General features: G+C 38.4%; 3 protein-coding genes across 3 annotated transcripts; 2 read left to right on the forward strand and 1 right to left on the reverse strand.

Moving 5' to 3' along the window:
* Positions 1–1,095: 1,095 nt before the first annotated feature.
* LOC105160151 (uncharacterized) lies at positions 1,096–3,069 on the forward strand. Its single transcript, XM_011077415.2, has 2 exons — positions 1,096–1,751; positions 1,959–3,069. Exons 1-2 carry the CDS (start codon positions 1,096–1,098, stop codon positions 3,067–3,069), a joined length of 1,767 nt encoding a protein of 588 aa, XP_011075717.1.
* A 2,452-nt stretch (positions 3,070–5,521) lies between these two features.
* LOC148788421 (uncharacterized) lies at positions 5,522–5,854 on the forward strand. Its single transcript, XM_088880066.1, has one exon. The coding sequence runs from the start codon at positions 5,522–5,524 to the stop codon at positions 5,852–5,854; it is 333 nt and encodes a 110-aa protein (XP_088736192.1).
* Positions 5,855–18,958: 13,104 nt separating this feature from the next.
* LOC105180088 (STOREKEEPER protein-like) lies at positions 18,959–22,104 on the reverse strand. The gene is made up of 2 exons (XM_088879906.1): positions 20,937–22,104; positions 18,959–19,206 (listed from the first exon to the last, which is right to left on the reverse strand). The coding sequence occupies exon 1, from the start codon at positions 21,917–21,919 to the stop codon at positions 20,978–20,980; it is 942 nt and encodes a 313-aa protein (XP_088736032.1). The 5' UTR covers positions 21,920–22,104; the 3' UTR covers positions 18,959–19,206; positions 20,937–20,977.
* Between the last annotated feature and the right edge of the window lie 2,539 nt (positions 22,105–24,643).

Genomic DNA, 24,643 nt, shown 5'->3' on the forward strand with positions numbered 1-24,643 from the left:
ATTTTGAACAAAAATTGTTGTTTCATCTCATCCAATTGCAATTTGAGGCTGATTTTGAAAAACTGTTTCATTACATTAAATATTGAATTGGATGCTTTTCAAGGCAAATGAAAATGGATGTTGGCAATAGAAATGTATCTTCAATTCTATGGGTTTCCACAAAAAAAAAAAAAAAATCCCAACACAATCAACATCGTGTACAGGACCAATTTCTTTTATTTCTGGAACATGCTTGAGTACAAGAATGAATGTGATGGGTATCTGCTGCAATATGCTAGGAAATGACAAAAACACCCTTCATTAAGGGTATTAATGTCCTTTCTCTAGAGGATCCGTGCCTCGTCTGTCGGGCGGGTCGTAGAGGACCCGACCCGATCCGAATAACAGCCTTGAAGACCCGGACAATCACAGTCGTCCGATCTGGATGCGAGCCAGTAGGATAAGGCAACGTGGCCCAGTGAACAGTATCCAGTTGTGCTCTATAAATGGACCCGAAATGCCGTAATTAAAGGTAACAGTTCTGCATTTATTGAGATCGAACTTTGTGATCGCTTACTTTTCTCTCGATCAACCTAACTTGAGCGTCGGAGGGTCATTGTCGGGGACGTGCCCAATGAGCTCATTGTTCTTGTCTTATTCTCAAGGAACCCAAAATCTGATCTTGGAGGAGTTAGCTATCTGTGACGAGTTCGTATATAGGGATCGGTGAATTGGTGTCGGATCAGTTGGCGTCGTCTGTGGGAACATCTAAGAAGTATCATCATGGAAGGTTCATCGAGGAGAAACGCCGGGGAAGAAGAGACGCCTAGGAAAGGAGGACCTATGATACAAATAACAAAAGATGAATTGCAAAGAATGATAGAAGAAGCGAGTCGGAATACTATTGTATAATATGAGAGAAGAACTGCGACCCTAGTAGTCAAAGAAACTGCTAGGAGGCAACTATTCAAAAATACTGAGCCCCGTAGAGAGTCGAGGGAGCATAGTGAGCAGGAACGCCGGAGTAAACGACCGGCTTCATCGGAAGCTGGACCCAGCAGTCATATTCGAACAAAGAGAAGAGAGCCTGTGATATCGCGGGCAGAGGTCGAGAGCATGGGAAGACAGATAGAGAGCTTGAACAAACAAATCGATGAGTTGAAGAAACGAGGAGAGATAGTCTCACACAACAAGAATTCCCCTTTCAGTAATGACATTTTGGTTCAAACGGTCGAACCGGGTTTTAGAGTACCTGATTTGCAGAGGTACGACGGAATGAAGGATTCGCAGGAGCATGTGGCTGCATTTGAAATGGTGATGAACTTATACAGACAACCGGGTCCTATCATGGCAAAATTGTTCGCAACTACGCTCACGGGAAAGGCACAAGAATGGTTCACAAATTTGCCCCGGGGAAGCATTGAATCTTATGAACAGCTGGTACAAAAGTTCAATTTTCATTTTGCGAGCAAAAAGAAACAGAAGAGGTCGGCAACCCATCTGTTCAACATCCGACAGAGGGAAGAGGAGTCCTTGAAGAACTTCATGGGGAGGTTCAATAATGAGACGTTGGAGGTGCAAGAATTGAGGATTGACATGATCGTAAGTATTTTCATTCACGGGTTGAGGAAAGGTCCCTTCACATCTGCGCTCGCACGCGACCCTTTGGGGGATGTTGAGCAGTTAATGGCTTTAGCTCAGAAGTACATAGACGAGGAAGAGGTGAACGCGATGATGGATTCTGAACGAAGAGAGCGCGAACACACGTACAGGTAACCGAGGTATGCCAGAGAAGGGGGAAGCAGGATAAAAAATGATAAACCCAAGGAACCAAAATACCAACCCAAATACAACAACTACACTCCGTTGGCTATGTCGCGAGAGAAAACCTTGATGATGGTCGAAAATGCAGACGTTCTGAAATGGCCAAGGCACACCAGGTATGCCCCCTCTAAAAAATTTTCTAACAAATATTGCAGATTTCATCGTGAGAGGGGGCACAACACGGAGGAATGTTTCCAACCTACGGACGAGATTGAGAGGTTGGTTAGACAGGGATACTTCCAGGATCGAATTCCCCAAAACTGCAAGATTAGTAAGGAGACGAGGAGGAGTAGGTCGAGAAGCCGGGATCGAAATCCTGGCCCTTCAAAAATGAAAAAAGTCCCACCTAGCGGGAACAATGCACCAACCAAAGGGGTGATCTACACCATTGTAGGGGGCTCGAGTTCGGGTGATTCGAGCAGGACCAGGAAGAGATGTTCTAGAACCATGAGCTCGGGCAGAGGAAGAGAGTTCGTGCTAAAAGTTGAAGAGGAAGAAGCCATTTCCTTTGACAGCTCAGACAAGCCAGAAGAAAGCGGAGATATGAATGATCCAATGGTCATCCGGTTGGACATAACAAATTTCACTATTCACAAGGTGTTGGTAGACAATGGCAGTTCCGCGGACATCATCTTCGAAAGCGTGGTTGACAAGATGGGTCTAGAGAATGCTCGGTTGGAACCGGTGAAGACTCCACTGGTCAGTTTTGGGGGGAGCGAAGTAACCTCTTTTGGAACGATCAAGCTGCCCGTGTGCATGGGAGATGAGCCTAAGAGAAAAACCTTGATGGTTAAATTTCTGGTAGTAGATACTCCGTTCTCTTACAACGTTATCCTGGGTAGACCGAGCCTGAATTCATTCCGAGCAGTCATTTCCACTTATCACATGAAGATGAAGTTCCCCATAGAGCACGGGATTGGAGAGGTGTCATGCGACCGAAAGGAGGCTAAAAAATGCTACAAGTTATCACTGAAAGGGGAGTCCGAACAGAAGAAAAGGAAGATCAAGGAAGATGCTGAACCTCGACCCTATGAGGCAGAACACTTGAAGCCCAGCGGTGAATATAAGGTTGTGCAGCTCGTGCCTGAAGAACCCGACAAAACTACCAGAATTGGGGCGAACATGGATAGAGAGATGGCCATGATAGATTTTTTGAGAAAGAACATAGACGTGTTCGCGTGGAATCCTTCGAATTTTACAGGGATCGACCCAGAGGTCATTGTGCATCGTTTGAACATCGACCTGGGGGCCCGACCTGTACAATAGAAGAAGAGGTCGTTTGGGAATGATAAGAAGGAAATCATCAGACAGGAGGTCGAGAAATTGCTTAAAGCCGGGTATGTGTCTGAAATTCAGTATACGAATTGACTTTCTAACGTGGTGCTTGTCCCCAAATCATCGGGGAAATGGCGCATGTGTGTTGATTTCACAGATCTGAATAAAGCCTGTCCAAAGGACCCATACCCCCTACCGAGGATCGATATGTGGTAGACTCAATAGCCAGGTTTGAAATGTTTTCCATGATGGACGCCTATCAGGGGTATCATCAAATCCACATGGCCGAGGATGACAGAGATAAGACCTCATTCATCACTGACAAGGGGATCTATTGCTACAACATTATGTCATTCGGTCTGAAAAATGCGGGCGCAACATATCAACGACTGGTTAACAAGATGTTTGGTGACCTGCTGGGAAAAACAATGGAAGTATACGTTGATGATATGCTGGTCAAAAGCAGGAGATCGCAGGATCACCTTGAGGACCTCGCACAAGCGTTCAGTATAATGAGGTCGTACGGAATGAAACTGAATGCAGACAAGTGCACCTTTGGAGTAGGAGGCGGAAAATTTCTAGGGTACATGGTTAGCGAACGAGCAATTGAGGCGAACCCGAAAAAGATCCAAGCCATAATGAACTTGTGATCACCAACTACGATCAAAGAGGTGCATAAGCTAACTGGAAAGATCGCATCATTGAGCAGGTTTATTTCTCGATCGGCAGATAGAAGCCTACCTTTCTTCAAGATTTTCAGGAAATCAAAAAACTTCGCATGGACTGAGGAATGCGAGAAAGCGCTACAAGAGTTAAAGGAGTATCTGACAAAACCCCACCTACTAGCAAATCCAAAGGAAGGAGAAACCCTGTTCTTGTACTTAGGCATATCGGAGAATGCAGTCAGTTCGGTTTTGGTGCGGGAAGAAGCCGGTAATCAGAATCCAATATATTATGTTAGCAAGATGCTCCAAGGCACTGAATCGAAGTATTCAGAGATAGAAAAGTTAGCGCTCGCCTTAGTAGTAACGGCTCGAAAGTTGCGAGCTTACTTTCAATCGCACAAAGTGGTGGTATTGACAAATTACCCCCTAAAACATGTGATGTCGCGACTCGAGGCCTCAGGCCGATTGATCAAATGGGCTGTCAAATTGGGACAGTATGACGTTGACTATCAGCCCAGGACTACACAGAAAGCACAGGTGCTGGCAGACTTTGTGACGGAGCTATCTAGCGACTTGAAATCACCTCTAGCTGCTGAAGAGCAGGGCTCGAAATGGATGTTGCATGTGGATGGTTCCTCAAATGCCAACAATGGAGGAGCGGGCATATTGATTCAAGGGCCCAAGGGAGTAGAGATCGAGGTGGCAGCTCGCTTGTCTTATCCTGTAACCAATAATGAGGCAAAATATGAAGCACTCATCTTGGGATTAGAACTTGCATATGAAGCCGAGGCCAGAGACCTGGAGGTTTTCACAGATTCTCAATTAATTGCATTGCAAATTGAAGGAACGTACGAAACTAGGGAAAGGATGATGACATCTTACAAGGAGATCGTACAAAAATTAATGAGCAAATTTAACAAATGTTCTATTTTACAGGTGCCTAGAATAGAAAACGACAAAGCGGATGCCTTATCCAAATTTGGGGCCGCAATGGATGGGATTAGAGATCGCGAAATAACAGCGTTGGTGCATGAGCGATCAGCCCTAGCGAGCAGAATGGAGGTGCAAGTAGTCTCCGAAGCCGAGTCGTGGAAGGATGAAATCATTAAATACTTGGAGAACAACATCTTGCCTACCGATCCCGTCGCGGCGAAAAGAGTGAAATTTCGAGCTACACGATTCACTATGTTGTCGGGGCAACTGTACAAGCGAACACTGGATGGGCCTCTCCTGAAATGCTTAGACGAGGAGAGAGCCTTGTACTTGATGCGCGAAATCCATGAAGGGAGCTGTGGGAACCATTCAGGTGTGAGATTGCTGGCTCAGAAGATCATACGACAGGGGTATTTCTGGCCCATATTGGTCATAGATTCCAAGGAGCTGGTGAAGAAGTGCGAAAGCTGACAGAAATATGCATCTCTGATACACCAACCAGCGACCTCAATAGAGCCGATCAAAATAGCTTGTCCGTTCGACCAGTGGGGAATAGACATCGTGGGACCTTTCCCCCTACACAAGCTCAAAAGAAATTCATCATTGTAGCGGTTGAATACTTCTCTAAGTGGGTCGAAGCGGAGGCCGTGGCCAAGATATCCGAGAGAGAAGTCATTAACTTCATTTGGAAGAACATCATCTGCAGGTTCGGAAAACCCAGAATTTTAATTTCTGATAATGGCACCCAATTTCAGGGAAGAAAGATTACAGAATAGTGCAAGGAGCTCAAGATCGAACAGCACTTCACGGCGGTCGCGAATCCGCAGGCCAATGGGCAGACGGAGATGACTAACAAAACGATCCTGCAACACTTGAAAACACGACTAGAAAATAAAGGATCATGGGTAGACGAACTGGCAGGAGTTCTATGGGCTTACCGCACAACTCCGCGAACTGCTACAGGCGAGACCCCATTTTTCCTAGTATACAGGACGGATGCTATAATTCCTGCGGAGGTAGGAGAGGAGTCCCAACGGATCGCATCTTACGACCCTAGTTCTAACCAAGGTGAGCAGAATTTCGACCTTACAGTGATCGAAGAGAAGAGAGATGCGGCATACGCCCGAATCTTGCACCACAAGGGGTTAATGATGAAAAATCATGATCGAAGGGTTTGACCAAGGCAACTACAAGTGGGAGATCTCGTGTTAAATAAAGTGGAGGCCTCCAAACAAGTTGGAAAATTGGAACCGCCATGGGAGGGGCCATACAAAGTGATCGAGATCAGGAAAAAAGGTACGTACAAGTTGCAAGATATGCAGAGACGAAACTTGCCGCGACCATGGAATATCCAGAACTTGAAAAAGTTCTATGCGTGAAGGGAGATTGCATTTATGGAGCCTGTGAAAGGCCGTCAACTAGCTGGAGAGCACTTATCATGGAGCCTGTGAAAGGCCATCAACTGCGGAGAGATAGCATTTAAGGAGCCTATGAAAGGCCATCAACTGCGGAGAGGTCGCATTTAAGGAGCTTGTGAAAGGTCATCAACTGCGGAGAGATCGCATTTCTGATGCCTGTGAAAGGCCAATCAACCGTCCAAAGACACCTAAAGAAGCCTGTGAAAGGCCATCAACTGCGGAGAGGTCGCATTTCTGGTGCCTATGAAAGGCCAATCAACCGTCCGAGGACACCTAAAGGAGCCTATGAAAGCCACCAAATACGAAGATCGCATTAATGGAGTCAGTTTGAAAGTTCACATCCAAGGTTAGGAAGGTCGCATTTTTTGTATTAGAATCAGTCATTAATACATATGATAATATCTGAAAGAACTTGTACATAGTGTAATCCCTTTTTGTAATCCCTTTTGAGAAATTCCAAGAAGCCAATTTGTCTTTTCGTGTTACATTGATTCAAAAATTATGCTTATCTTATGCTTGGTATTACCTATTGTCGAATTCTTCAAAACGCCACACGCCAACTAAAAAAGAGGCGTTCAACAAACTGCAATATGAAAAAGACGCAGCCTGCAGTGCGATCTGAAAAAGATGTACTTCACACGCCAACTGAAAAAGAGGCGTTCAACAAACTGCGATTTGAAAAAGATGCACTTCACACGCCAACTGAAAAAGAGGCGTTCAACAAACTGCGATTTGAAAAAGACGCAGCCTGCAGTGCGATCTGAAAAAGAGGCGTTCAACAAGAACACACACTATCTGAGAAAAAAGAGCACCCGAGGAAGAACGATGAGAAGTAAAAGGCATCAATACACGAGCTGTCAAAAGATCTATTCTTTGATTAATGAAGCATCATGTACAGGACAACATAAAAAAATCATGCCCTTCAAAACCAGCCGTAAAAAAATTACAAGTATGTCATTGACAAGTGTATCAATAAGAATTGTCTAAATGAACCAAACCCCTAATTACATCAGTCGTCGGCTTCTAGCTCCTCCCTCAAAGCTGCAAACTTATCCTCCTCAAGATCGGGTTCATCAGGATAGGGTTGAAGGTCGCCATCGAGCGTGATATCCATTTGACTGCGGTTAAAAGACTCTTGAAATCCACCAAGTTTCTCAATTTGAGCCTCACACGTCTTATAGCCTTTGGTGAAAGAGTCAACAGACTTGATCTCAACAGTAGTCTTGAAAGTGTCCGTCTTCAAGAAGTCGCGGACAACAGCCATACGGGAGCTCGCTAAAATCTGGTGATGCTCTTCCAGTGAAATGCGACCGGCCTGGCCTTCATCAAATCCCTTCTTATGGCCCTCGACCAGCCTGACCTCCTTGCCAGCCTCAAAACCTTCTTTCCGACCTTCTGATAGGGCGACCTCCTTGTCCTTGTTAGCAGCTGCAAGCTCACCCTTCCAAAACCCGGAGTTTCTCGAGCAAAGTCTGCATCTCCTCCACAAGAGCTCAATCCGTTCTATCCCTATCAGCCAGTTGTGCTTGGAGCTCCTTCACCTTCCTATCGGACAAAATGTGGTTTTTGCGATAGGTCGTGCATTTCATGGATAGGCTTCGGAAGAACGTCAATACCTGCAATATTGATCAAAATTGTTTAGAGTCGAATACCAAATCTGCAGTAAAAAATATGAGATTACTTGTAGCTGAGCATGAAACCCATATTCCCCGACCCTGACGGGATTGTTTGCTACTAAGGAGCTCTGATCATGGAGAGAGGTGAAAGAGTCGTACAGCTCGAAGGACTCCCCTTCTGTGTTTGAGAAAAGGACAGAACTAGAAGAGTTGTTCCCCCTCGGAGCCATCCAATCACCCTTCTGTTCAGACGGATGGGGTTGATCGCCTCTCAGTGCCTCCCTGGTCTCTTCCCAGCAAGAGGCAAGTTGTTCTAACCGCAGAAACCTTTCGTGCTCATCTGCCTGTTCGGCCTTAACTACAGCTTCCTTGGCCATCCTGCTCAATGATTTGGATCGATGGGACTTTGAGGGTTTTGAAGACCCAGAAGGTTCTGTTGGCTCTTTATCTCTCGCCTCATCCCCATGCCCGTGCTTGTGCGAAGCCCGCTTCTGTTTTTTCTTTTCTCCACTATCACGGTCGTGCTTCTCAGGTTCACCCCCCTGATCGCCACTCAGATCGTCGAGATTCAGTTCTTTGTCAGAAGAGTTGTATCCGTGCAGAGGAAGAGGGGGGGTCTTCTCGCTGTTGACCTGAATAGGATGATGGTCAGCAGGGCTCGCAGGCACATGGGCTCGCGAAGGGGCTTGTATAGGTGAGCTCAAAGGGGGATCTACAGGAGGTGCGACCTGCTTCCCCTTGGCCTTCATCTTATTTTCGGCCGCCTTCAACCGTAGAGCGTAACGAGAGCTCATGATTATACTATCTGCAAAACAGAGGTATGTAAGAGAACTCAAACAGAATGATAAGGTGATGCGTCGTACGAGAAAAAGAGATCACCTAAAGACTCTTCGACGTGGAGGGGCGTTGGAGATAGCCCAGACAGTCGCAAAACCTTCTCAGTGAGAAGCTTCTTGGGGTCGTACTTATAAGAGGTTAAACTATTTATTTGATCGCCCTCCAGCCCCCCTCCACTTGTCTTGGGAACAGGTTTATATTTACTCCATTCCATTTTAAAAGGCCAAATACGGGTTGGTGGTCGAACAATTGTAACCAGGCCCCTAAGTTCGATTGTAAAGTACTCAAATATCTACAGTCAGGCTTGGTAGAAAGGTAGAAGAAACCCCTATCACCTGATCGTTTGGAAGTGGTGAAAGAGTATAAACTCCAGAAGTTATCAAAACTGGGTTCAACACCCAAATATTGTATTATTACAACAAAAAGAACAATATGAGTAATATAGTTGGGAGAAATCTGCATAGGGCTTATCTCCAGTTTATTCAAAATTGCGGATAGAGGAGGAGCTAAAGGGAACCTCAACCCGGCGTCAAGATGTTTGATAGAAAAGGCACAGAAACCAGGGGGAGGACGGTGCATGCGATCGAAAGCCCTACGAATGATAATCTCGTACTCAGGGGGTATGTAATATTTTTCCCTAATCTTGCAAATAGGGGTTCTGACACTACTGACTACAGCTTCCCAAGGATTCCTAGCGAGCCTATCTTGGAATTTTTCAAGGGTAGAAGGCCCAGCTTGTTTATCAAGAGTTTTGAAAATCTAGAACTTTTTGTTCCTTTTTGGAGAGGTAGAAAAGGAACCATGAGCAGACCCAGAAGGGGTCGCAGACGACCCGGAGCCAGAGCTCGAACCAGAATTTGAACTAAAGCTGGAAGACATCGTACCTTAGAACAGGATGGCTCTGGAAGCTGCAGATCGAGCGCGAACTCGAAGTTATAAGCACTGGTCGCTAAAGCTTATGTGTGGGGCGGGGGAAAATGTTTGAATGAATCGTGTATTTATAGGTTCACTTTTCTGGGGAAGCGCGCCACAGACAAGGTCACCGGATGATGCCACGTGTCCGCCAGAAGTGCGAGATTGATGGATGCGACCATTCTACTTCTTCAAAAGCAATAAATTGCACTTTGAATAACTGAGGGACTAATGATGGGTATCTGCTGCAATATGCTAGGAAATGACAAAAGCACCCTTCATTAAGGGTATTAATGTCCTTTCGCTAGAGGATCCGCACCTCTTCTGTCGGGCGGGTCACAGAGGACCCGACCCGATCCGAATAACAGCCTTGAAGACCTGGACAATCACAGCCGTCCGATCTGGATGCGAGCCAATAGGATAAGGCCACGTGGCCCAGTCAACAGTATCCAGTTGTGCTCTATAAATAGACCCGAAACGCCGTAATTAAAGGTAACTGTTCTGCATCTATTGAGATCGAACTTTGTGATCGCTTACTCTTCTCTCGATCAACCTAACTTGAGCGTCGTAGGGTCATTGTCGGGGACGTGCCTAACGAGCTCATTGTTCTTGTCTTATTCTCATAGAACCCAAAATCTGATCTTGTAGGAGTTAGCTATCTGTGATGAGTTCGTATATAGGGATCGCTGAATTCGAGCTGGATCAGAATGGATGTCCCAACCTTCTGTGCCATAACATTCTATTACAAATTTGAGATGTAAAGCAAGTATTTTTTTAGCTTGATGTATGAATCAATGATAGTGGAATCGAATGAAGATTTGTCTAAGAAATACAAAATTGCCCAATTGTGTTCCTACGGCTAGAGCCCTTTTAGTCTTCTGATTCTAAAAAATGCAATGAGGTGAACAAAACAACACTTCAATAGATGAGGATAAACAAAGCTTAGGAACTGATAACAAATTAAACTTTAAAGGAAGGTACTAACAACACGACATTGAGTGCACAGTCTGTGTGACTGATTGAGTAGTACTGTCAAGCAAATGAACTAAGGTAGGGTGAAGCAAAGGTGAAAGATTATCAAGAATGCAAGTGGTAGCACACATGTGATTGGTTGCCCTCATATCTACAATCCAAGAGGATAAAATTTCAGCTCCATATCTAGCAACATTCGCCAGGTTTCCTTGTAGCTGATCAACCTGCATATTGCTCTTCATTAATCTGATTAACTCTTGTAACATATCCTCCTTATTATCATACTGGAGCACCCTTCTTAGGTCCAACTTCTGCTGCAAATCCTCTGACTGATCTTGCATATCGTTTTCTCTTGTCCATGTAGCTTAAAACATGTGTCCCTATTATGGCCTGTTTTATCACAATGCGTGCAACATTGTGTTCTTTCGTTAGCAACATATTTCTTCCTGTCAAATTTGGCTCCTCCTTGCACATACCGTTGTATTTTGAATGGTATCAGTTAGTTCCATGTCCACCTGTTTTTGTTTCTCAACACTCTATATCATTGCCGGCGTGGCTGCCGACTAGCTTGGGTCATCGTCTTCAAGCTTCAAGCTGTTGTTGCTGCTGCCACAATCGCGATAACTCACGACACAGTCGACCCCGAAATATTTCGCGATAGGCATATGGAATAGCAACACATAGGAAAATAACACTGGTGGATGGGCAAGGGAGGGAGTGGCCAGTTAAAATAACAGACAGGAATCTTGGCATCTTTGCTATGACTGCTGGATGGAGAAACTTTCTGATAGGCTACTAGGTGCTAATTGAAAGCACGATTTTGTTCGAGTTCATCCAGGGATCTGGCAATGCGATCAAAGTCCGAGTCCGAGAGAAGAGCAATCCTATCATGCAACTGAACTCATATATAGATGTTAGGAAGGTTTCGTAACTCAATGCAGTTAGTTCATTTTTTTTTTAATTATGCAGTGCTTTTATTTTTTTTATTTTTCAATCTCATAATTTAACAATTCATTCATAATAATAGTTTTTTGATAAATTACATCAACATCCTCTAAAATTTGACATAATTATAAATACATTTCTGTTAGATGAAAAACTACATTTACCCTCCTTGAGCTTTATTCTGTCTTCCATTTAACTCCACCTATAGGGTTCTGGTGAAATTATCACATGTTATTCTCAAAATACCCCTGATAAAAAAATTGACTATGATTTGACCAACTTTTTAGACGAAAATGCCCTTTGGACCTAATTATAATATTTTAAAATATTGAGGGGGTTAAATATTATGACGTCACATACTTTGTACTTAAATACAATATTTTAAGTTTTTTGCTAAAATAGCCATTTTTGTCCATTAAATATTGCGGGGATTATATTATATATTAGGTGAATTACATTCACACCCTTGAAGTTTAGTATAATTATAAATACATCCGTGTTAGATAGGTTATTACATTTACCCTCCTAGTACTATAAAAAAAAAAGACGAAATTTGGCACGGACAAGCAAATCGTTCCAATATGGAACGAGCTTTGGAACACATAAAGAACGGATATTAATAGATGACGTCATGATCCATATTTTTTAGGTTATAATTTTGGAACGGCCAAACCGTTCCAAAATGTGTTCCAAGAAAACAATTACAAGATCCGTTCTAAAGACCATTCCAACATAGTAACGGTTAATGGTTGGAACTGTGTTTAGAACACAATATTAGAATTAGGGACGGTCTCGCAACAGCCATTCCTATATGTGTGAAAATAGATATCCAAAAGATAACAGTTAGAAAATGTATTTCAAAATAAGATACAATTTAGAACAGTTTTAGTACACACTTAATTAATTATGCGAAAAAACCGTTTCAAGTTATGAGTTTTACTTAAGCAATAATGTGTTTCAAATACCATTCAAAAACCCCCTACAAATTGGAACTGTTTTTTTTTTTGTATTACTGAGACTGTTCCAAATGAAATACAACCACTATAATTCAATGGTAAAAAAAATCCTAAACCGTCCCAGTGACAGTTGCAAAATCTAAATTAATAGCTTTCTTTTTAAAAGCTAAATATGTGTTCCAGTAGCCATTTCAAAGACCATTTCAATGTTTCCTATATGTGTTCCTCTCTTTCCATTTAATCTCACTATCTTCTTCCATTCTTCTTATTTTCTCTCTATTTGACGAGGATTATAGGATTGAAGAAGACAATAATTATGATTGACAGTTCAGCATTTTTTAAAAAATATTGTGTATTTTAGATCCAACCGCATAGATTGTAGGTCATCATTGTATTTTACCGATAAAAAATTACAAATATTAGAAAATTACCGATAGTAATTTGTAAAAATAGTTGATCAGCTAATTTTGTGGACAATTTGCAAAATAAAAAATTATTTTTAAGAATAAAAAATAATATTTTTCTATTTAGGAACGGTCCAAAATTCAAATTCCAAATATCGTTCCAACTTTGAACAGACTTTAATAAATATGTTCCTAAATACATTACAATATCCTAAATAAAAAAGGAGGAAAAATCAAAATATAGGAACGGTCAATTTATTTTAACCGTTCCAAAATCAGTTCCAAAAAATTTAATTTTGCACCAAATGAAAAGTGGAGGAAAAATCAAATTTAGGGACGATTTTTAAATAATTGACCGTTCCTAAGTTGAATTTAAATAAAATCTTGCCTAAATGTATGAAATGTCCATTCCTAAAATGATCTTAGAAAAATGGTTCCAATACCGTTCCTGAATATGTCCATAGATTCCTCATTCACTTTTCAATTATGATATCTCAAATTCCGGGACTCTGATTAATTCCAAACTTAAACGTATAACAATACTTTTCATGTGTGAATATATCTAGTGATCTGATCTAAAATCACATGTTCTCATGGACAGTTGCATTGCTTTTGGCCTTGATGGTTGTGTATAAAATACGATAACTCAGTAGCCGTATAACCAAAATGTCCAAAACTTCATCGAATGTAGTATTTTGTCGATTTAATAATATCCAATGGTCTTATAAGAATTTTAATGATCTGATTAGGCGATTCAAGACAATAGTATAAGATGCTATTTACATCTATGTAAGACTAACAATCTTATATATACAAATGTACTTGATCTTCTGAATATGTATCAATTTAATTCAAAGCATTACATGTTTTTAATGGCCTTAATTAATTTATGGTCTACTTTTTATGATCATTAACTTGTTTGGGATGATTTTTCTTATATTTTTTATTCTTCTGACTTTTTAGGAAAAATAATTTTGGCACAAAATTAAGAATGGTTTTTTCAAAAATAGGAACGATTTTGTTAAAAATGCTCTAAAACAACGTCATGTTTGGACTAAACGACATCGTTTTTGTTTCTAGGAACGATTGTAGGAACACATCGACCAACCGTTCCTAAATGAACCAAGAACACTTGACCAATGCTCATCAACTGAAACGACGTTGTTTTGGTTATTTGGAATGGTTTTTCAAAAAATACTCGTTCAAGAGCCCGTTCCAAAAGTAAATACATATACAACACTTAGCAAAATTTTATTTTCCTTCTATATTTTTTAAAAAGAATTCAAAAATTTTTCTTAATTATTTGAGATTTTCAAAAATTTTCTGTAATTTCTATTAATATTTTAATAATTTTATGTAATTTTTTAAAATTTTAATACATTTCTGAAATTTTAAAAAAATCACAACTTTTTGTAATTTTAATAATTTTCTATAATTATTAAAAATTGTAATAATTTTAGGTAATTTTAAAAATATTTAATTTTTTTTAAAATTTAACAATTTTCTGTAATTTTAACAATTTTCATGATTTTCTATTTTTTAAAAAAAATTTTGTGATTTTTGAAAAAGTTTTGTAAAAAAATTACTTTGATGTAATTTCTGCAATTATAGAAATGCATATCACATTGAAATTAATTATAATCTATTTTTGCTGAAATTATAATATTTTTGCGTAACGTTCCAAAACTAATTGTAATTTATGAAATTATTATGTAAATTTATGCAATTCTTATGTGTATTGTATCATATTGCAAAATTTTTTTGTGAAACTTGTTGTAGAGATGTGCAATTTATTGTATAATTAGGTTAATTGATGTAATATTATTTTTTACATGACATTAGCCCAATATTCCCAATAACATAATTTTTACATCATAATATAAATAATCAAAAAATTTGACCAATATATAATTTCAATAATAACATTATTTAAATAATAATGTAAAAATAATAACAAAAATTAGACCATTATTCCCAATTATAACATTTTTATATCATAATGTAAATAATCACAAAAATAGACCAATATACAAATCCCAATAATAACATTATTTAAATAAGAATATAAATAATCACAAAAAATAGACCAATATTCTCAATAATAATATTTTTACATAATAATATTAATAATCCCAAAAATTAAACCAATATTTGCAATAATAATATTATTTACATAACAATGTCAATAGTCACAAAAATTAGGCTAATATTCCCAATATTAACATTATTTACCTAACAATGTCAATAATCACAAAATTAAAAAATATTCCCAATAATAAAAACTTTACATAATAATGTCAATAATCACAAAAATTAGACTAATATTCGCAATAATAATATTATTTACATAACAATGTCAATAATCACAAAAATTAAGCTAATATTTAATATTCCCAATATTAACATTATTTACTTAACAATGTCAATATCACAAAATTAGAAAATATTACCAATAATAATATTTTTATATAATTATGTCAATAATAACAAAATTAAGCAATAATCCCAATAATAATATTATTTATAAAATAATGTCAACAATAACAAAATTAAGGTAATATTTCAAATTAAAATACAATAATATAATCATTAGAACTAGAACAAATTGAGGACAATATTTTCAAGAATTAATAATTATTTAAAAATATTTAATTCCTTTGTAACACTCGTACAAACACATCATGCATGCCTTTAAGCTTGTTTAGCCCATCAAGTGAATTTTGTTTGTAGAACTAGTTAGGTTTATCCATCTTCATCTGTCAACTAAAGACAATGTTTATAGAGAAAAAAATAGATAAACTTAAGTTGTACTATAGTGAAAAGTCCATGTGATAGACTAAACAAGCTTAAAGTAATGCTTGGCCGTTTGTATATGTGCACAAGAGAATTATGTTTTTAAATAATTAATGAGTACAATAATCATAACTTCATGATAGTATTTTCGATGTGTAAGAATTAGTATATTATTTTTTATTTACATATTAATATCAATAATCACAAAAATTTAAACTAATAATTCTCAATAATTTGTTTAGATCATGTCTAGTGGTACGCCTCGGTGCCACGTGGTCGAGGACATGGTCGTGGTAGTGGCCGCGGTCGTGACCCGCCACTTCCAGTAGCACCATCAGATGCTTAGGTTAGGGAAGCAGTCCTTTGACTACCCCTACCACCTGACACGACCACACCGTCCTCAGCCTCTCAAATTTCAGATGATGTTGGACAATACAACAATCTGCACCGGTAGCTGACGACACGATACAACAGTCTGCCACACCAGTGGCTGCTCCACCACCACCACCACCAGCAGGCCCCCCCCTCATCAGCGCGCTAATACATCAGCCTCGATGACGCGAGGTAAATTTATTTATCAAATTCTTTTAGTATTATTTTATCATGAAAATATCTAATTAACATGTCCTTTCACGTCTGACCACCGCTTCCACGAGCACATCAATGCAGTCATTTGGGGACACTTTCTCCACCCATGGCCATATCTGAGGCAGGTGCTGCTAGAGCACTAAAATTTCTGGTTTGAGAGTATGAAGGTAATCAAATTTAAATTTGATTTGGTATTATCTAATAATCTAAATTGTTTAATAAATTTTACTAATGTTTTGTTTAATTTTATTATTGTAGATGACATACTAGTGAGACTGTGATGATGAGTCCATATTCCAAGTCTTACACACATGGGCCGAAATGTATATCCGAATACATTTTCCGTCGCCAGGTCCAGCCTGGTCAAGCCACTCTAGTTGGCCAACGAGGTCTGGATCCAGCTCCAGGCGTACTGGGCTTACAAGGACTTCCAGTAGGAGTCCACAAAGAATAAGGTGAATCGGACGATGAACCCTACGGCGTCCTTGATTGTGTACCGAGGGAGGGGACATTGATAAGTAAATAATATTATTTTATAAATAAGATGCTAACTATTTTTTCTTCTACAGAAGGCGGAGTTCGGTCGGCCGCCCAAGTAGATATAGTTATTTGAAAGGTGCTATAAGGAAAAAAAAAGGAGGATGACGGCTAGAGCAGGCTGAGGGAAGCGGAGGTGGCGGCAAGTAGATTATTAATATTATTTTTAAAAAAAAATTAATTTTTGGTTAAAGAACTAATAATTTTGTTTGTTGTGCTGGAGACATTTCAAAAGTTGATGGAGGATCGTCAGCCTCAGGCCACGGTTGAGACCATGATGCCCCGGCCGAATTGGAGGCTTTGGTGGCAGTGACAGAGCAGCAGATGTGGCTGGCTACAGTCGGGGCAAGAACAAGGGCCAAGTATTTTGGCCTTGGTTTTGAGGCCCACGTCTACAGCTGGACCTTCACATCACCATTGCCACCCCTGCCGACACTGCCATTGCCACCACCACCGCCAAACTCGGCTATGAAGGACCGCATCGGCCGTCTCGAGACGATGATGGCAATGATGAGGGAGATGCGGGCCTCCTCCTCGACCGCAGCACCACTTCCGACACAACCCCCGGCCTCAAACTAGGACGATATGGATGTCACTAACTACGTAATTAGGTAATTTTTCATATTAATAAAATAATTTTCCTTGATTGTTCATGTTTCATAATGTTTATTACATTCAATTATTTCATATTTATTAAATTAATTAAATTCATAAATATAATTACTTAAAATGTATTAAATTAATTTAATTGTATATTTAAATTTATTCAAATATAAATTTATTTATTTATTAAATTTTTTATTAAATATATGAATAAATTATAAAATATAAATAAATTAAAAAAATTGAAATGACTTTAGTAATAGTAAGAAAATATTACAAATCTAAGTAAATGATCGTCCCAAATACCATTACTAAAACAGTTCTAAACATGTGTTCCTACCTGCATTGACTATTCCAAATACCATTGCTATAACCATTTGAAACAAGTGTTCCTAAATAGTGGTTGACCATTCTTAATACCATTGCTACTTCAGTTTTAAGTATGTGTTCCAAACTAAAACAGACTGTTCCTAATACCAATATTACAATAATTTTATATACGTGCTCCTAAATAAGACTGACCGTTTCTAAAACCGTTACAGAAGACTGTTCCAAACAAAAATATACCCGTGCCTAAAACTATTGCAAAGATCGACAAAAAAATCATTCAAAGATCGTTCCTATATTTATCACCAATACAAAAAAAAAAAAAAAAACAGTTTTAAAATTCAAGCACGAGGATTCCAAAAATCATTGCAAAAGTAATCCAACAGAAATACAGTAACTGTTCCAAATTTCGTCAAAACCGTTCCAATTAAAAAAATAACTTTTTTGATAAATTTAATACTAGGAACGATTTTTCATATAATATATAAGATAATCCTTGCAATGGACAAAAAATAGCTAGGTTAGCAAAGAAAAAATAAAATATTACATTTAAGTAAAAAATATGTGAGATCATAACATTTAACTCCCTTAATATTTTAAAATATTACAATTTGGTCCAAAGGGCATTTTTGTCTCAAAATTGGTCAAATAATAGTCAAACATTTTATTAGGGATATTTTGGGTACAATATGTGATAAATTCACCGAAAACCTATCGGTGGAGTTAAATGTTAGATGGGACAAACCTCAAGGAGGGTAAATATAATTTTTTATTTAATAGAAATGTATTTGTAATTATGTCAAACTTAAGGGACTTTTGATGTAATTTACCCTTATTTTTTTTATTTATCACAAGTGTGCAGCTTATTTTATTGCAGAGACATTTTGTTTTATCTTTCATAACTGGGCAGCTTATCTTTTTGCAAAATTTAGTGGAAAAACTTGTCATTTTATCTTGAGATGCATTCAAATTGTGACATAATAGGATATAATTCCCTTAAAAAAGTCTAGTGAGTTTCAAACCATGAAAAACCACCTTTGACCTTTCAAAAGTGGGTTTTCATCCCTCACATAACAGTTTAAACAGGGTTAGGATTAAAAGTGCAAAAGGTTTTCTTTCTGGGGGATCAAAATTGTTGAGCCCGTAATGTGTGGGACCAAAATTACAACAGTGTCTATCTAGTGGGACCAAAATTGCAATTTTTCCCGCATTTATTCTCTTTATCTCTGACAGAAACAAAAAAAGAAGCAAAAAAGAGTTGCAATTCAATCAAAAGTGCCAACTTAATTGATATTTAGAATTATAATTTATACAAAAGTTGTTAACATTCACACGTTTCTTAATTTGTCATCTGTCCAGACAGAGCACATCATGTACAAAAAATCCACAACATTTGTAATGTGGCAAAACAAATCATCAAACAAGTATCTTTCTCGCTTTACAAAAAGGCAACATATTCATGTTGGCTAGTCATGATAAAAATTCACATCCTACACAAAAACAAGTGCCCTGTTTTGTCTACTTCTTTCTCTTCCCCTTATCCTTGAGTTGTTCAGATTGCATTGCAGTGTTCAAGTTTGACAATGTGACATAGTTTACCATCCTTCATAATGGTTGGTCCACTTGAATAAGGCACAAAAAGAACATGTAAATGCTAAAGGGTTAGATACAAAATAGAAATTGCATATGATACATAACCACTGGAAAAATGCATGTGTAGGACCACTAGGTGATTTAGAATTGACGTTATGAAAACACCAAATTGAAACATTAATTGAAACAACAAATTGATGTCAAATTCCCATAGATCCTTTTATGGAAGGATACGTTGCCATCTAACAGCTAAGAACTACTAAGACTACAGAGGAAATCTCTATTCGCTCAACTATGGTTAAAGTTCGCGTTTTTTAAGTCTTAAACTCATGGAGCTTATTTCTTCCATTTTAAAGAGTGGATTATTTGGATAGCATAGGTCATTTATAAAAAGATTTAGCTGAGCTTTGGGATCACCAAATTTTCATTAATCCAAGCTGGATTTTGCATGCTTGTAAAGCAGTCATGCTCAAGTTCAGTTCTTAATTGGCTAATTAGACATTCAAAAGGAATCAAAAACTTGATGTAATAATAGACAACAATGTCTCGAAATATCTATTTGTCTACATATCAGAAAACAGAAAAAAATCGCACTTGTTCTTTTTGTTCATCTAATACTGCCTTTTTCCTAAGTCAAATACGGCTTCTCCGAAGAACATATTCTCTGATTTGTACTCTGTCTTTCTTTTTCACTTTTTCGTTAGAACAGTTGGTTGGCTAATGCATCTGATTCTCTGAAAATATGTTTCTGGGATGTAACTGTTTCATTCTTTAACTTCTTGTTCCCCTGCCCTTCTCTTTATTTTTCTTATTTACTTACACTATTTTTCTTCATTTTCTCTTTGGGCCAGCAGCAGCAGCAAGATGGGATTTATAGTAAGGATGTCGGGGCCATGAAATTACCGCAAGAGTAATCATTCAAGACTAGAGACTTCCAATGCCATATTTCATGATTAGAATGTGAGACAATGCATTGTATAAAAACATAATTAATGAAAGGAATATGAATGCAAACATCTTAATGTACTTCTCCTGTGTTCTGCTTGTAACCTGCTTGTTTAAACTTGGTATCCATAGATCTTATCTATTAGATTGCATTCGCATCCTAATAATATTGTCATGAAATCCATTCTCCAAATCCTTACTTCAAATCCAAATCTCTCTGTCCAAATACACCCTTAATGATTTTAGCCAAGGGGAAAAAGAGAACCGGCCATATGTTTGTGGCTTATGCAACAACAAACTAAACTTTTTGTCTAACCATTTAACCTTTTACTGTCTCTGAAATATTAGATTGGAATCTTATCTGAACTAATAAGCCAAAGGTAGTTTGGTAAACCTGGGATCATAATCTAGTATGACTGAAGCATTAGCCCTTTCTCCATCCTTGGGAACTCGTTAAGAATTCTTTATGACATTCTGAGCCATAGTATTTGTGCATTCTAAGTGCAGTTGCTGCTGCCTATGAGGCAAATATTTTATCTGCTTCCTAACTTGTGACTTGATTCTCTTTTATTAGTTATGACATGAAGACTTCATTGTGCAAACAGGCAAGTGCACCTAATTTATGTAATAATCTGAAGACCTGCTTTAAAATTTCGAAGACAAGAACTCTGTCAAAGACATAAAAAGGACTCCATCAAATCTAATTTTCCACAAAAACAGACATCAACTCAACAAAACAGCATATATAACTGATATCAACATTCAGAAACAACAAAAAACTAACACTAAGATGGACAGCAACAGTGTGTTATACCTGTTCAAAAGCCAAAAAGTCTCTTAAATCCTTCATTTGCTTCAGAGTAGATTGTGCAAGTCCCTCCTAATCAAATCAATCCTTTTAAGCTCCAGGCTAAGCTCTGCAGCTTTCACATCCCTCCACTTCTCTTCCAGCTCCTGTAACTTCTCTCTGCCAATCAAAAGGAATTTCTCCTTGATGAAGTTGGGATATCCATTTTCATTCAAAGACAATGCCACGAGTGGGTACGCAGAAGCAAACTCCTCTTTGTCAATCTTCCCCGTTTTTTTTTGGTTCTTCATTATCTCTTTGTCTGCATCATGCTCTTTCCCAGCCCGTTTTCTCTTCTTTTGGAATCTGCTTCTGTCTCCCTTTTGTGGTGTCTCCTTTTCTTTTTCAGCATGTTTGTCCCCAGCTTCGCATTTATCTTCTCCCCACAGTGTCTTCGACACATCAAACACAGCGGATTCATGGGCGTCCAACAAATCAAGCCAGTCCCCATTGGCGCGAGCTTTTTTAAAATTGTTCTCAAACTTGCCCTTGAGCCTACGAATCTCCTCAGACACCTGAGTTCTGGTAAACTGATGCTGGAGATTGTCCTTGATGAAGTTGTAAAACTCGGTCCACTTGTTGTTCCTCCCGTCAGCCCAGAAAACGGCGAGGCCTTTAAGCAGAGCTATTTCATCCTCTTCGGAGAATATCTTAGAGAAAGGGGTGTTCTTCACGCTAGGTTTTGCGGCAGGCATGATGATGAAATTGGACGAAGACGAAGATGGGGAAGAGCACTCCGACTCCTCTTTTCCAGATACGGGTCCTTCTTCTTCACGCGGTGGATTCAACTTGGTCTTCTTCGGAGGCACTGCTGCTGTGCTTTCCTCTTCTTCGCTTTTGGAGTCTGAGTCAGAATCGGTTTCTTCGTCTGCCTCGTGAGTAGTTTGTTGCTTATCTTCTTCGTCTTCTCCTTCTCCATCTCCACTGAAACTCAGACGCTGGGGCCTCATTTTCAGAAGAGAAGTGGGAGGAGTGGAGTAGTGGGGAGAGCTTTGTACTTCGATTCGTGCGATTGAGCGACAGAAAAAGGAACGGGTGGAAGGCGAGGGGTTGAGGAGAAGCAGAAGAGGCCAGCAAGGCAGCAAGAAACTGCTCAGTTCCCAACAAACTTTTTCCCTCCCAACTCTTTCCCTCCAGGCTGAGCGACGGCCGAGTCCTTTTTTATAGTTTTTTGAAAATTTGGTTTTTTGAATTTTTTTATTATTAATTATGCATTTTTTTAATTTTTTATAAAATTTGATTTTTCTAAAAACTTTTAAGTTGTATAATTAATTAGATTTATTATGTGCATTGGATGCACATATTTTCTACCGTCCGTTAATTGTAAATTACGAACCTATATTTTCTTCGTATAATTTATTTTGTGAATTGGATATCATGAATTGTTGTATTACATGAGATGTATACTTTGAAATGTATGGATGGATGATCATGAAGCCCAACTTATATGACCCACTAAGCCCGCAGTGAGTTTATGGTCAGTAAGGTGGTCCTATGTTACTACAAAATATTTTACCCATCAACATATAGATGGGCCTTGTAATTTTTTCGTGGGCCTCATCCTCCATGGACCTTCTTCTCCCTAGGCTTGCTTAAAAATAAAAACCTCACAAAAATTTCCTATACTACTCTCATTATATTTAAAAAGAAACCCCGACCAGAAATCGGGGGAAGTACATTAGGAGGAAGATAGCAAGTCTTATTATTGCAAGCCTAAAAACGAGAGGGAGAGAGAAGATAGCATTCCAACCAATAAACATACAAAAGGTCGTGGGCTTCGTGATCATCCACTAATACATTTCAAAGTATACATCTTATGTAATACAATAATTCATGATATCCAATATTAGAAAATAAATTATACAAAGAAAGCACATATTCGTAATTTGCAATTAAAAGATAATAGAAAATATGTGCATCCAATGCATATAATAAATCTAATTAGTTATGCAATTTTAATATTTTTGGAAAAATTCAATTTTATCAAAAAATGAAAAAGAACAACATAATTAATAATAAAGAAAATTTCAAGAAAATCAAATTTTTGAAAAACTGCGAAAAATAACCCACCATCGGTTGTCTGCCCTGCAGTGCGTGCTGACGTTGATGCCTGCGCGCCCGCCCTATCTACTACGTTCGTAGTGTGCGTGTCGGCCCAGGCTATGCGCAGGCTCCCTTGCCTGGGCGCGGGCCTGGCCGTGTGAGCACTGTGCACCAACAACAACAGTTCATGCTGCAATTTTCTTTCTTTTTTGTGTTTAATTTAAAATAGCAAAATAAAGCATAAACCCTAAAAAATTTTAAATTTTTCACATGCTTTAAACATCCATAAATGCAAAAAATGAATGAGCCATTTTCATCATATAACCAATAAACGAAAAGCGATAGAAACATGCTTCTAAAGCCGTAAAAAGCACGTTAACACATAACCATCGGCCCCTACATCGAACAGGTCTCTGATACCACTTGAAGGGATCTGTGGTACGGCCCGGGAAAGCTCTTGCGGGATTGACAAATAAAACGCATAATAGCAAAATTTTAAATGCAAAATTTAACGAATCCAAGGGGTGTACCCTTGGAGTTTTTGGGCGTTCGATTAATTATTGTTCAATGGACTTTTATTAGGCTTAATTTAATTTGATTAAATCAAGCCCGGTCCATACTTGAAGTACAACCCCATTTGACGGTAGTTGGAGCAAGTTAAGAAGGAGTTGAAACTCCTCACCATGATCAAGATAATGGAGTGGTTATTTCATCATGGTTGAACGTTATATGCATGTATGTATAGATTGTCTTGGTGGCAAACTTGGTGGTTATTGAATTTTGAATTCAATTGTATGTAATATACAAAACTACATACATATCATGCATAACCAACACCTAAGTCATGAAAATTTGCTCTCTTTTCTCTTCAAAAATTTCTGTTCAACTAAAGTGAACGGGAGAACGTAAATGAAACAACGCACGTTGCTGTTCAACTATAAAAACAAAAGGTAAAGTTCCATGTCTTGTTTCTACGCTTTTTGTTTCATCCTATAGCCACTTGCCTAGCATGTTCATTTGTTCATTATTATGCTTTTGACAAACACCAAACGCCCGGGAATTTCAAAGGGAAAACCATTTTGATTCATTTTTAATAATTTTTTCATTTCACTCTTCTGCCGCGTTTACGGGTCATACCGATTCTTTCAGTGGTATTAGAGCCCGATTCGGTGTTGTGATTTTAGGATTAACATGTTACTAATAATTGAGCATGAACAACTTGTTTAATATGCTTTTGGAAAGCATGTTTTATGATTTTGTAGTATGATTATATGTTTAGAAAATACGTATTAATTTTGCTTTTAAATTATGAATATCTATGCATTTTTTGAAAATTGGATTTATGAATGATTTTATTTCAGTTTTTAATTGTATCAATTCAAAAAAAAAATTAAAAAATGGAGTTGTATGGCAGTGGCGTGCGCGCGCCCGCTAGCGTGCGAGCCGGCTGGGCAGTGCGCGGGCAGCAGCAGACGGCCGTTTGCTGTCGAAACCGCTAGGCCTTTTGGTGTCGTTTTTTCCAAAAATTGAATTTTCATGTTTTCTACAATTTTTCTGAAATTATTTGTTCTGACTAATTTTAATTTTGGTTAAATTAAATTGTGCCTTAAATTAATTTGAAATAATTTCCA

This window comes from Sesamum indicum, linkage group LG4, assembly GCF_026168435.1.
Source record: "Sesamum indicum cultivar Baizhima isolate 11 linkage group LG4, ASM2616843v1, whole genome shotgun sequence".
In the NCBI taxonomy this organism is placed as follows: domain Eukaryota; kingdom Viridiplantae; phylum Streptophyta; class Magnoliopsida; order Lamiales; family Pedaliaceae; genus Sesamum; species Sesamum indicum.

Bases quoted from the DNA above. Each gene is read 5' to 3' on its own strand.
- LOC105180088 (XM_088879906.1), bottom strand. From the start codon at position 21,919: ATGAGGCCCCAGCGTCTGAGTTTCAGTGGAGATGGAGAAGGAGAAGAC.
- LOC105160151 (XM_011077415.2), top strand. From the start codon at position 1,096: ATGGGAAGACAGATAGAGAGCTTGAACAAACAAATCGATGAGTTGAAG. The intron at 1,752-1,958 runs GTAACCGAGGTA...CAAATATTGCAG, and splicing joins GAGCGCGAACACACGTACAG to ATTTCATCGTGAGAGGGGGC.
- LOC148788421 (XM_088880066.1), top strand. From the start codon at position 5,522: ATGACTAACAAAACGATCCTGCAACACTTGAAAACACGACTAGAAAAT.